The sequence below is a fragment of the Micrasema longulum genome, unplaced genomic scaffold, assembly GCF_059751315.1.
Source record: "Micrasema longulum isolate JH-2025_06_02 unplaced genomic scaffold, ASM5975131v1 h1tg002521l, whole genome shotgun sequence".
Lineage (NCBI taxonomy): Eukaryota > Metazoa > Arthropoda > Insecta > Trichoptera > Brachycentridae > Micrasema > Micrasema longulum.
In genome coordinates, this window is record NW_028279662.1 from 102,682 (window position 1) to 117,453 (window position 14,772).

Here is a 14,772-nt window from a genome sequence, read left to right on the forward strand (position 1 = left end):
AAATGTACTATGTTACCAATGCTAATTATTTCCCTAAGTAGCGAATTGAAGGCAATTATAATTATTGTTCTTCACAAATATGTTTTCATAGGTGCCGAAATAACATATTAATGTTTGTTTTTTCTTGTTACTTCAGGAACTGTGGGGAAATGCAGAAGTCCGAGGTAGCTTCGGATTACTCCACTCAAGCCAGTCCATGCGGTGAAGGTTCTCAGGTACAAAAATAATCAAATATATCTGAGAGCAACAGTAGAAGATTTTCTATATTCATCTGGTAATATGTACATTTTTTAGGGAAGTATCAATATGCGCTTCTGCGGGGATATTAATGCCGCTACCCATATGGATAGTAAATTTAATGAAAGGTTTTAACTGTAAATAAGACACGAACAAAATTGCTTAAATAAATTTAATTGACTAAAAAGATAAACAGAAAGAAAATTCATTAACAGAATTAACAGAATTGAACCTTCAGAAGTTAAAAAATGATTTTTATTAGATTTTTATTTACAAATCACAGCATTCAAGTTATGTGGGGAAAGGGGATTTCGCAAGTCTGTTTGAATGAGACTGCTGCTGTTGAAAATAGTATCTCGAATATGTAAAACTCGTTTGGAACTAAAGTACTTTTGTGCCAATTAAAAAAAAAAGGATTTGAAATCTCACTGCGCTAGAAAACGAGAAAATCTGCCATTCTCACTATATTAGGATATCTCTTAACCTCTTCTTTGAAAGAATTGGTATTCAAAGAGGATAGGGGCTCATTTTCCTCGGAACTCTTTAATAATGTTTTTGCAAAGGCTTCACACCCCACATCTTGTAGATGGATATTGTGGTATCGCGGTTTCTGAAATAGTTTCAGATTATAAAGAGGTGCGTTAATTATGATTTATTTTCCAAAAAATCAAATCTTTCATTAGGAGTATAGTTCTCTAAATAAATTCTCCCTTTCTATCGGCCGACCTTCTTTATCTTTGATGTTGTCGAGCACTTTTCTTTATTTTTTCTTCTTTTTCCACTTTTGCTCCTAAGTGGAGCATATGGACATCACCAGACGCCTCCAGGAGACCCTATCGCTAGCCAGCACTTTCGCCTCCTCCCATATCAATCCCGCGTCCCTCAGTTCCGCCGAATAAAGTTGAAAGATCGTCATTGACAGCCTTCCAGGATGGCGTGAGCCCGCAGGTTCAAAGAACAGGCAACTTGGGTTCAGGTTCTCCTGAGGCATGCGTAACACGTGTCCAAGCCAGGCCCACCGTCGCACCATCCAAACACCCGTTATAGGAGGCTGCTGCGTCCATTTTCAGACTTCAATGTTAGTTATAAAATCGAACCATATTAAACCTAATATTCTTCTCTAGTGCTTACTTTCGAAACTCTGAAGTTTGGTGCTTTGAGCACTTTTTAATGACTATTAATTATTACAATTGTGTCCGCTGATACTGCAGTGGTTTTACTTATTGATTTTGTAAACACTTCAAAGTTACGCAAAATGTTGACATCATTATCTAATCGTAGTAACTTAGCATTTTATACGAGGCAAATAACATGAATTATAATTTTCTAAAATGCGACATTTATAATGTATCCATGAATCGGTAAATAAATAACGCCAATTCTGATATGTCAGAAACATTAAAACATCAGTATTGGTATCGGATAACCCTAATATTTTTCCATTTAGGAGAGAAAATTACAGCAAGTCATCAAGCAAGAAAGTTAGTTATAAATATTAAATAACTTTATTTCCAAACCAAAAATATATATCATAGACCTCCTACGAATTATATAGACCAGTTTGAGAGAAATAAAAATTAGCATATAATTTTTTTTTAAATGTAATAATAGTAATAATTTGGATTCCCACTTACATCATCTTATAATCTTTAAAAAAATCGTTTTTTTTTTTCTAGATTATATATGCTTGGGCACGAGATGCACCAACCTTGACACTTCCTGATGATGTTGGATTTCAAGTTGGAGGAGACTCTCCCATACAATATCTGGTTCTCCAAGTCCACTACATGCACCGGTTCCCTGGTAAGATATTGTATTTTCCATGTATATCTCCGGAAGAGAAAAGGGACTGAAGTGTCACATAGAAAAATATTTGATGCAGAAAACAGTTCCAATCAAAATTATCGCACATTATTATTTCTTCAAGTTTTGTGTATAGATTGTTGAATTTAAGGCTCAAAATCAGTTTCTTTTTTACAATTATACGCGTTCCGTTATTTTATATACTCGTTCCAAAAAAATATCATTATTTCCTTACAACACGAATAAAGTAATTTCACCACACAATTACCAAATCAAAGATCTCAGTATTCTTTTTGAAGCACATTTCACATTTAAGTTCCATATTACTAGTGCTATAGATAAAATCTAGTAAGATGCTTGGGTTTGTACTTCGAAATTCTAGATCTTTCAATTATACAACTGCAATACACACTTTGTATGGATACACTTGTACGCAGCATACTAGAATACTGTTCCATAATTTGGGACCCCTCAAAAGCGATTTTTGCGATATGCATATCATAAATAATGTAATTACTATCGATTCTCGTATCCGTTATTATTTCTATTAGGAATGCTTGATTACAATACCCTCGAATCTCTTCATTATATTTTTCTCGGGAAACAATTTATAAGCTAATATCTGGAAGTATTATATAATAATTGACATATATCGAAAGAGGTCAGTTTGTATGTTCCCAATAACTATACTAGAGCGAGATCTCATGCACAATTTTGATTATGAGAATGCAAGTCAGAATTCACCTTCACTTGGCGAATACGGCTTCTGCGCATAATATGGACATATTTTTCTGTACATATCGGCAGATTAGCAGCTATTGTATTCATCGTCATCATCATTCCATGTCCGCTCCCTAGTTGCAAATGGTGTCCACGAAGATCCTCCAGACATCTCTGTCGGCTGCCAGCTCCTGTGTATCCTCCCAAGTCAGATTCGCGTCCTGTAGTTCTGACATGAACTGCCGACGAACAGTCAGCAGTGGACATCCAGGACGTCGAGAACCTGATGCCTTGTAAAGTAGGCAAGCGTGGTTAAGGTTTTCAGGAGGCATTCGTAGTACATGGCTAAGCCAACCGTATCGCCTCCGCTTGATGACAGTTGTCACCGGAGTTTGCTGCGTCCATTCTCTTATTACTTCATTCCGCACAAAGTCAAACCACCGCACACCCAAGATTCTTCTGAGATACCTATTCTCAAAACTCAGTATTTTGCTGTTTTGGGCCCTAGTGAGGTGCCACGATTGGCATCCGTAGAGGAGAATAGGTGCTGTGCAGGCGTTATAAAGGCGGCATTTGGTTTTCATTGAGTAAATATCCGGTCTCTCGACAGCCCTTATACTGTTGAATATGGCGCCTGATATTCCTAGCTGCACTCCCAACTCCTTTGGAATCTGCCATTTTCCGTAGAATATGTTCCCAGGTATTTGAAACTCTCGACCCTTTCGATGATTTGGTTTGACAGAGCCAGGGGATTTTGGGCATCGAGGCATGAAGTGTTACACAGTACATGGGTTTTCGCAATATTGATTTTTAACCCATGCATGCAGAGTACCTATTTAGGCTTCCTTCAGTGGCCCGGAGACCCGTGAATGAATCGTCAATTATAACCGCATCATCGGAGGAGATGGATATTCCTCGATCTAGTGGAATTGACTTCCTTAGGATGAAGTCCATGAGGATTATAAAAAGGAACGGTGCAAGGACGCAACCTTGACGAACTCCTGTGGTGACCTCAAACCAATCTGTGACAACATTGTTGATTCTGATTCGGCATTCGCTACTTCAGTAACTTTTAATTCGTCATATTATTCTAACTTTGCTGTCAAAATTACGTAATGGGTTAAATAACCCGTTCTGATTGCAAGTTTTAAATAAAAAAATTACACCGCAGCGTGTTTAATGTTTTCTTCAATATTCTCGCTTGTTCCGTTTGGTGTTTAATGGCTGTAATACGGAGTTGTATAAACACTAAACTAAGCAAATTAGCGATTTTCATTTCAAGATTAACATGTGTCGATCTAAAAATAAGTCGCACTAAGAATACATGACTTTCATTAAAGTTTTATTTCAAAGACTGGTTCAGAAACCATAAACAGGTGTAGTTATGATCAAATAATATTATCCTTTGCAATATTAATTTTTTTACTAATTTTCGTGACGAAAAACAAGTTTATGTAATCACAAAACATACTTACAATTGATTTAATTCAGGCATTATGCAAGATGCTTGACTTGCATTTTGTAGCTAAACACATTGCGTTAATTTGTAACAATAATTGGAAGCTTTACTCGATGAAGGACTCATGTCAGACGCAGAATCATCATTAGGAGTTGATCACATAACAGTTACTAAACGTTTAAAAGCATCAGGAATGATTGGAAAGCGAGGAAATTGGGAACTATTCGAATTGAAGCCATGAGACATTAAAGGGAGAACTTATTCCCCCATTAAGTCCCCAACATGTTATGGTTTCTTAAATATTGTGTTTAGTAAACAATTACAAATATATAGTAAACAATTTCAAATATACATATATTTGAAAACTTGAAGGTTGGATTGAATTTTAAAATGTAATTCAGATTCACTGTCATTTAAAAAAAGTTATTTTTATAAAGAACTATGTTAATAATATATTTGATTATTACATTTTACTGTTAATTCTTTTACCATCAAATGATTTGATTGGATTACAATACATTTACAATTTTTTAGATTTAAGCATCACTATTCTATTATTTCTATAATAAATTACAGCACATTTCAGTTAAAATTTACCAGCTTTTAAGACATTCAACAAGAACACTTAAAAAAAAAAAACATTTAGGTTTAAATCACCAATAAAGATTTTAAGCACTTAAATATCTGTTGTGTTTGAACTGACTATTGTATCAGTTGCTACAATATATTATAACAATGTTTTTGCATATTTGCCTTGTCAAATAAAATATGAATTAAAAAAGATGTGTTTTTCTTTAATTTATGCGACAAATTCATTACCTTAATGTGTTCTGATCACACAACAAACGTGTGGTCTGGAAAAACTGTTTAGCCTTTAAATAAATAATAAAATAAAAAGGAAATTATTTAAAAAATAAAATAATAGGGACTTGAATAAGTTCTCGCTGCTTCCCGACAGATGATGTTATCTTAGCCCTTTTACATAGCGCAACAGTACAGCCAACTTCATCGCGAAGCTCTATCATTAGGCTTGAAATGACCGTATATATTATTCCACCGAAGCGTAAAGAACATATTTTTAATAGCATTAAACATGTCAAATTTCGTGCCACAAAAGAGGTTTTTGTTTTTTTTTTAATCTGCAGCTGTTGCTCATAGAATTCTTGTGGAGACTTACAGTGACTATGCTCTGTCGGAAACAATATGCTGATATTGGTTTTGACGCTTAACAAATAACGATTTTGATATTGAAGATAAAGAACACTCTGGCGCACCGAAAAAGTTTGAAGACGAATAATTGGAAGCTTTGCTCTATGAAGGACTCATGTCAGACTCAAAATTAACTTGCAGAATCATTGGAAGTTGATCACATAACAGTTACTAAAGGTTTAAAAGCATCAGGAATGATTTGAAAGCGAGGAAATTGGGTGCCATTCGAATTGAAGCCAAGAGACATCGAACAAAAACAGTGAAAACTTATTCAAGTCCCCAATATGTTAAGATTTCTTAAATATTGTGTTAAGTAAATAATTACAAACATGCAGAGTTGCACTTACTAAAAGTTCAGTTGGCACAAAGAACCAGACACTTGCTTAGGAAGGGAGAATAACATGCACATATTCATTTACAAATGTGTATATTCCCGTCCCTTTTCAGTAGGTGACGGGGCGCTAGATCCCGTTAGATCTGGCGCTGCATACATGCACATACGAGGGCGGATTGAAAATGAAGCTACCTAAGTAGGAAAAAAACATTTTTTTTTTCAAAAACCATTTATTTCTGAACATAGTCTCCTTTTACTTTGACACACTTAGTAAGACGATATTCCACCTTTTTTTTACCATCTGAATAATACGATTTCGGGAACCTCTCAAAATACATGTTAGTTTCGGTAATAACTTCATCATTTCAGCTAATTCTTTTTCCTGCGAGCCATTTGCGAGACAGTGGTGCACCTACGTGTCATCAACAGTTATTAATCGACTCCAAAAACCAACAGGATTACGCTTTATCATGTCCAAACACTGCTGTGAAGTGGTCTCTCGAACTCGTTTTCGTTCGACACTGAGCAAACGCGGCACCCATCTTGCCGATAGCTTTTCCGTATGCAAATGTTCATGCAAAATGTTGAACACACGTTCATATGAGATGTTTACCATTTTAACAATCTCACGCAACTTCACTCGGCGATCATTCATGACTATATCGAGAATTTTCTTGATATTTTCTTCAGTAACCACCTTTTTTGGCCTTCCTGTTGATGGTACTGTTGCAGTGCTTGTTCGGCCGTGTTTAAATTCAGCGATCCATTATTTTTCCATGTAATCTGACAGAGCGGTCTCACCGTAATGTTTATCGAGCTTTTCTTTTGTCTTTTTCGCCGTTTTCCCTTTCAAATAATAGTGTTTAATCACTGCACGAAATTTGCTTTTTTCCACTTTTCAAGAAACACAAAAATTGTTTACTTCAAACGACTACAACAAACAAACTAATCTATGAATTTGGATGACATTATAACAGCTGCCGTTTGACAGATCGCAATTTGGAAAAAAGAAATCTTTTTTGTGTTTGTGCTGTCATCTAGCGCTAGGTAGCTTCATTATCAATCTGCCCTCGTTGTTTTAAAATCGTAGGTGGATTTATGCTGTGGTTAAAATTGTCTTTTTTTTATCCTGTAGTGGAATAAATGAGATAAATATTTCTATTTATCATGTATAATTGATGTTTAGTTCCCTTTGTATTTTTGTAATAAATGATTGTTTCATGTTTATATAATATAATATAAATTAAATACAAAACTTTGTGTTAACAGCTGGCGTGACTGACAATTCAGGCGTTTTCCTTCATTATACAGAAAAACCGTAAGTAAATAAAATATTGTATTTCATTTCCATAATGCATATTAAATATGCATGTAATGTTACTAGCCTCTAATTTGAAAATTATGAATTTCAATGTTATCTCTCGTAGAAAGTAATTAACAATATGTATTATTTAATTATTGACGAGAATAATGATCTATTACACAATATTGATAATGAAAAGATAATGTAATAATTATAAATTCATATATATCATCATCGTATTGGTACACTAAATGCAGAATATATTGATAATTTGTTGCATGAAGACAAGGTGATCAGTCTTACACTTTAGTTGCCAGTCCAGGGATAGTGAAATATTGCAGTGTAGAATGTAGAACCACCTTATAAATAAATATTTCATGACGACCCTCCCAGGAATCGTACCCAGGACCTAAAGCATGGTAGGTGAAAGTGCACAATTAACAGCTCCCCAGGGAGTTGAATCCAGTCCTTGTCTACAAAAATTTGGACAAACTCAAAATATTGTTGATAAATCCACCTGGTCCATGAAGAAGTATAGAAATAGAAAAAAATTCAGGCGTTGCCTCGTATGTAGGTGAAATAATTTAATTAGATGAATCTCACCCGCATAAATAAAGGTTTCAGCTCTTTAACTTCACAAACAGCAACAGATGAAAGAATTAAAGGAATAGGGATGTTCAAATATGGGCGGAATAGTGAATGTTACACAGTGTGTAAAGTGGCCACTTAAACCAGCCAATGACAGGTCGTAAGCCCTGTAGATGCCTAGACTTCTATATTACCTTCTTTAAAATGTTCTTCATCTCTGTTGTAATATGTTAGAAGTCATCAAATTGAAAACACCCATCCAGGAGTCCGGTTCTATTGCACACACACAACTGTATTCCCAACCTACTCTGACACAGGCAATATATAATATATATATATATATATATATACATATACCCGGTTTTTAGGGCCGGACTGCTTTTAATAAGTTTAATTATTCTATGGATTAATTCATATGTTTTGTAGTATTTTGCGTAGGGGTAAAATAATGTCCAATCGGATATGTGTTCCATCTATAAGTTTCTTACAGTATATTTGGGAAGTATAAAAATTCTTGAAAATTTTCTTTACAATATAAATAAAATATACATGATCACATTCCTATAGGTGCAATAAATACGTACAGTATTAGCGCCTAGTGAGGAACTTCAGCCCTACAGGAAATCGAATACAATAAATGTTTTCTTGGGCGCAGTAAAAATCGGCGCATTAAATTGTACGGCTAAGTTTCCTGAAAATGCAGGAAGAAAATATATTAATAAAAACGAACTACTTTGAACGACGTCACTAATTCATATGAATCAAACAATGATAAGAGAGTTATGGGAAATTGCACTTGCTTGCTCAATGTAAGGTTTAAAAAATACCTCCTATTTTCTATGTACGTCATATGATATTGATTATGTGTGTGCGATTTTGTGCAACTTAAAAATAAATAATTCCATCGTGTTGGTTTCATTGAAATATTTGAATTGATTATTAAACATGAACTTATGTATAAATATTAAGTTTTATGCTCTGAGATAATATTGAGTCAAAGTCAATAACATGTTGTATCACCTGGAGACAACATGTTATTGACTTTGAAGATTGTGGCGAGCTTACGTCAACACTTATTGTTAGACGTCAATTGTTTTTGTTTTAATTCAATGTTACGATGCAATATTCGATTCATTTGTCAAAGAATATTTGTGGCGACATTGAATCTAGTCTAATCGACATTAAATAGATGGTACAGATATTCCATTCATGACCTCAGTCAAAAACTTAGGTATTATCATTCATAAGCATTTAGGGTGGCACGATCAGGTTAACGAAGTTAGTCGTAAACTTTATTGCAGTTTGCACTCACTTAAAAGATTATAGAATTTCTTGCCAATTAATGTTAAGCAAACATTAGTCCAGAGCTTACTTCTTCCACTCCTTGACTACGCGGATGTATGTTATCCAGATGCTAACTCTGAATTGCTTGATAAGTTAGAACGATTGCAGAATATTTGTATTCGTTATATCTTTAATCTTCGCAAATTTGACCACATAACCGAGTATCGCACGCAACTACACTGGCTCAGTATCAGGCATAGAAGAAACATTCACATTCTATCACTTCTTCACAATATTTTAAATAATCCCGCTTCGCCTGTTTATCTGAGAGAGCTCATCAAACCTCTTTCACAACACGGACTATCTCTTCATTCTAGTAAAGAGAGAACCCTTTTAATACCCTGTCATCGCTATAATTTTCTTGCCTCCTCTTTCACAGTAGTAGCCCCTCGATTGTGGAATAATCTATCCACTAATGTTAGAGACGCCCCTTCTTTATTTACATTTAAGTCAAGATTGAAATGTCACTATCTAAATGTTTAAATTGTTCCCTTATCTTTCTTCTTTCAATCCCATCCCCTCTCCTCTCTTCATAGTAGTGTTAATTTTTTTTTTGTTAATCTTTGCTTTTAATTTTTGTATAAAATTGTAAGATTCAATATGTTCATGTATTTATAATTTTCTCAAACTGAACGGTTTGGGTAGGTAGGAAGAAATTGCCTTAAGGCAATATACCCGCCCTTATATGGATAAATAATATATATGTATATAAAGTGTCAAATAAATAAATCTGTGTCGGTTTGAAAATATATTACGCACTGATTAATTGATTAATGTCACTGTTTTTCTACTCCCAACAAACATTTTCATTTCACTGTTTCTATAATCATATCTAAGGTAAAAAAAAAAATACATCTAAATCAAAGTTATATTACTATCTACAATGTATTTTATTTTATATTTAAAGTAAATAAATAAAAGCTTTAGCTCATTTTTTTTTAATAATTATATTTCAATTAAATATATATCAGGGGAAGATTATCCCGATTTGATATTAATTAATTACAGTCATTTATAATTATGTACGTCTAAATTATTAAATGATATGTGATGTAAATTACGGGACCTCTTGCATGGTAGGCAAAAGCGCTGACCATTACAGCACGGGGCCGACAGTATTAATAAAAATATGAGGAGTAAATAAAAACAAAAGCAAACTTGGAAATCTCCACCAAAAATGGAAAATTAGTTATTGATGCCAAAATAAAGTATACATAAAAACCTATCTACCTAAATAATAGCGTAATTCAAAATCGTCTCTAAATCTTGCAAAAACTGATTTCAATTAATACTACTTGACACCGTAAACTTGGCATTCTCCATTGAGTTGGTAAAGCATAATTAGAAATCTCACAATTCTTTTTTCAAAGTTTTTTGCAAATATCTCAGTAATTCCTTCAATGGAGATTTATAAGATTGCTTTTAATACCCTCAAATACTTATTGCTTACCAAAATTTCACCAAACCAGTATAGCAAGATTTATTTTATTATGGATATCTATAAATTATTCTCGGAAGTATTTTATTTGTTTCTGGTTAAATATATTATGTTGTTTTTTATTTAAGTTTGTATTGGTTTCCAGGCTTAGCAAGTTGGCTGGAGTGCTTTTACTAGGAAGTAGCGGCGCTATCGCTCCCATGAAATTGGAACACATGGAAACATCCTGTAAAGTCAATGAAAACAAAGTCATACATCCCTTCGCTTACAGGACACATACACACAATCTGGGTGAGAAAATACTCCTGATAATATTTTAGTTAAAATTATTAATAAAAATACAGATAATCTAGACAGTTAAAATAAATGGTTTAAAAATTTACGAGTATGTAAAATAAATAAAAAGTGATTACACAGTGTGTAAAGTGGCCACTTAAACCAGCCAATGACAGGTCATAAGCCCTGTAAATGCCTAGACTTCCATTTTCTCTAAAATGATCTCCATCTCTGTTGTAATTTGTTAATCTTAATGACTCCCTATGGGGTGAAATCCAGTCTTTTGTCTACAAACGTTTGGACAAACTCAAAATATTGTAATTTTTTTTTTGGTGAAACTGCATTCATTACAATGGCCTAATTTAGACTTACTGCAGTGTACTTCTCGGGATGAAAATTTATGATTAAAGTAAAGCATTATATATTAACAAAAACAGAAAGTAATAAACAATTCATGCTACTTAGAGAAAAAAAAATAGTACTATTGTTTTCTCTATCAAATTCACCTTCAAAAAAAAAATTTAAAGATAGAAATATTAGCGTTCTTATTATTTACTCAAATATTTCAATTTTGTAAATAACTCACTATTAGAAAATGGAAATCAAGTTGGGGTAGAGTGGGGTTTGAATCTCGGACCTCTGATCCGCGAGTCCGCAACACTAGCCACGGGACCACAACCCGATTCAATATCGAGACTTCCATATTTTATATCTCGATTGTACATAATTCCATTTCTCAATTTGCAGGAAAAGTGGTATCAGGATACAGGGTTCGTATAAACGAGAAGGGTGAAGATGTCTGGTCTCTATTGGGAAAGAGGAATCCCCTAACTCCGCAGATGTTCTATCCTGTGTTGGACGACAGTCCCATCCGCTATGGGGACATTCTGGCCGCCCGCTGCACGATGCAGAGTACCAGGAATAGGTGGACTCTGATCGGGTAAGAGAATCCAACTACATATACAAAACCAAAAATGTGGAGAAGTTGTTAAATAAGGCCACCGCCACTAACCCGCCAATTCTTACTCGGTAGTTTTAGTAGAGTAGGTGTATTTATTGCAGTATATCATTATAAGCTTTGCACATAAAGAATAAGGCAAAAAACAAAGCAGCTTTCATTTAAAAAAATCAAAGTGTTAATAATATTCTTAAAAATATTTGTACTTATAGTAGGGCCAATTTAATAGGTCACATTTGACATTTCATTAAAATTCAACAACATAACCTTGTAAGGGCGATAATAAAAGAATATTTATTTTTTCGACTTTAGAACTGCACTATCGCTTAACTTTTTTCAATTGCGATTACATATTTATTGTAATAACGACAAAAGAAGGTAATTTTACGATTTACTTTCACTAATAAACCATTCTAAACATAATAAACTTTTTCTGTTCTAAACGTCGTTACAATGTTGCATCAGTGAACCCTTTTTCTTTTTAAACACTAGGGATGTTACCCAGAAAAATCGAATGTTGATAATTTTGTTAAATTATGTACTTATCTTATTTTGTTCCTTAAATTTACGATAGAAAGTAATAATGGGACAGGGATTTGACTTATGGTTTTAAAAATAAAATTACAGTACCTATAAGTACTTTTTCATAGTAACTGAATTCAATTCACATATATTATGTTTGAAGTCCGAATCGATTCATTAACTTTAATCGATGTTTTTAAGCAGGTCACCTCAATATGAAGCTAAAAACCGACAAATGTCAAATGTGACCTATTAAATTGGCCCTACTATATGTGGTTTCGTCTGAGTCTTATACCCGTATGCAGAGACAAACCTTACGGTGAGGAAGGTACATTCTATTGTCTTCACCTTCGGGTTATTCTCTGTATTTGAAATTAAAATGTACTTTCCTCACCTTAAGTTTTGTCTCTGCATACGGGTATTAGTATTGTGGACAAGGGTTCAAATTTCGAACTTTGCTAGACCACAATTTATTTGAAAATGGAAGACATGTTTAGCTTAAGATGACACTTTTCAGCAAATGTGTTGCAAATTTGATTCGTGGAAAACGCAGCAAATAGTACTAATATGTACCACCCCACTTTGCCTTTACTATGCAGTTATTTTTTTAAGTTTTGCATGTTCTAAAACTATTTGATTATAATAAAAATAATGATATACTTATTGTACTTAAAACATTCAAACCACTATGGTATTTTTATAACATATTACCTAGGATTTTTATAATTAGGATTTTAAACATCAGAATAATATTACAAAATAAAATAATAACGTACGATATAATTATATTACTAAAATGTGTGTACTTTCAATAGTTCATTATTCAACTGTCAACTGTCGTGCAACTCAATGGTGCATAGGGCACTGCATTGGTATCGCAGCGTATCTTGATCGCTTTGGGTGCCAGTCCAGGGTCTATGAAATATTCCAGAGTAAAAACACCCTTTCAAATAAATATTTTATGTCAAACATTTCGGGAATTGAACCCTAGACCTCTTGCACTCTCGTTCTCTAGGTAATCGGGCTAAACATTTGACTAAAATTTACTTTTATGCGAATATGAACGTTATTTCAGAAATAACTCATCTAAGTAAAACTGTCTGCGTAATCTGGAAGTGCCTTATTTAGAAAATGACAATTATAGCTGTCAAAATCCTGTTTACCATTTAGGAAAAGACGGCTGTAGCCTACATGAAACTAAAGTAATCATACTGTAGGAGGAGATATTGTGTCCCTATATAAGTCAGCAACAACAGTATCCCAGTATATTAGTCAAACAAGATTAACTTCAAACCGTCAACTATGGTCCAATCGGATGTGAAATAAATATTGAAAAAAAGAAATTTATGGGATATATATTTTGATCTCTTTTCTTTCCTTGGTTCCTCTTTCTCTCTCCTTCCAAACTCATTATCTGATTCCACATTTCCCATCCTTTAATAAGTATGACAAAATGTACTTTTTAAACTTAATATGTGCAAGCCTCATCTCCCAATTGAAAAACCGCTGCTATTTTTAATCAATTAGGTTTTTTAAAATATTTTTTATGTATGTATCTTTTTAAAGTATATTTTCGTTTTTTAGTACACATTTTTGACCAACTCTTCTTTTGACCAGTCTGTTTTTTGGTTGGCTGGAAGATATTGCTTTTAGTAATAAGTCTGCCAAAGTACAAATTCGATTTTTAAAACATTTTTTACGTATGTATCTTTTTGATATATATTTTCGTTTTTTAGTACACATTTATGACCAGTGTGTTTTTTGGTTGGCTGGAAGACATCATTTTTAGCAATCATTCCGCCAAAATACTTATTCTTGGTACTTGAAGTTTTAAACAAATAAATACATATCTAGGTGAATGGAGTGTCCGCGAATGTGTTATCAATAAAAATTAAAACACATTTCAGGGCTACCAATAATGATGAAATGTGCAACTTCTACCTGATGTATTGGGTGGAGAACGACCAACCGTTAACCACCAAATACTGCTTCAGCGTCGGACCTCCAAACTACTACTGGAAGTCGGATGAGCCCAATCTCAAGCACATTCCCGAATATGACGCCAGCACCTTGTGAATGAAACAACTCCCCGAATTACGCATGAAACGTTAACTTGAAGATTACAGATTATTTATTAATTCCTGTACTTAACCTCTTACCTCGTGTCAACATTCCGTATTTAAAATACATTTATGTTTGTTCCGACCAAATCATAAATTAGCAAATCACTTGTTTTATATTTATTTTATAGGTTGTAATTTTTGTCACTTCTGATTTTTAAAATATATATTTTTATTATTTAATGTTGTAAATAGTTGTTCATTAACCCTTTCTCATCGGAATTTTTTTTTATTCAAAAAAATATTACTTGACTTGATTATGCGTACTGGCATTATTTAACTTAATAATATTTGTTGCGTGTGTGCTGTGGATGTGAGGGGTAAAAAACATTTGGAAAAAATGAGTATGAACATGAATTAAACATTTTTGTAACCTTATATATATATTTTATATTTACATGATAGTTACATAAAAAAAAGATATATTTTTTTTAATGATTAATGCATTTATGTATTCTAAC

The 14,772-nt window shown here is 33.4% G+C and overlaps 1 protein-coding gene across 1 annotated transcript in view; it reads left to right on the forward strand.

Annotated features, from left to right (window-relative positions):
* Phm (Peptidylglycine-alpha-hydroxylating monooxygenase) overlaps positions 1-14,409 on the forward strand; it is a 41,788-nt gene extending 27,379 nt beyond the window's left edge. Inside the window, exons 4-9 of the mRNA XM_088240601.1 lie at positions 137-215; positions 1,914-2,040; positions 7,032-7,080; positions 10,581-10,726; positions 11,459-11,651; positions 14,099-14,409. Of these exons, the coding sequence (XP_088096727.1) occupies positions 137-215; positions 1,914-2,040; positions 7,032-7,080; positions 10,581-10,726; positions 11,459-11,651; positions 14,099-14,267 (763 nt within the window). The 3' untranslated portion in view covers positions 14,268-14,409. The remainder of the gene's footprint in view (positions 1-136; positions 216-1,913; positions 2,041-7,031; positions 7,081-10,580; positions 10,727-11,458; positions 11,652-14,098) is intronic.
* The last annotated feature ends 363 nt before the right edge of the window (positions 14,410-14,772 follow it).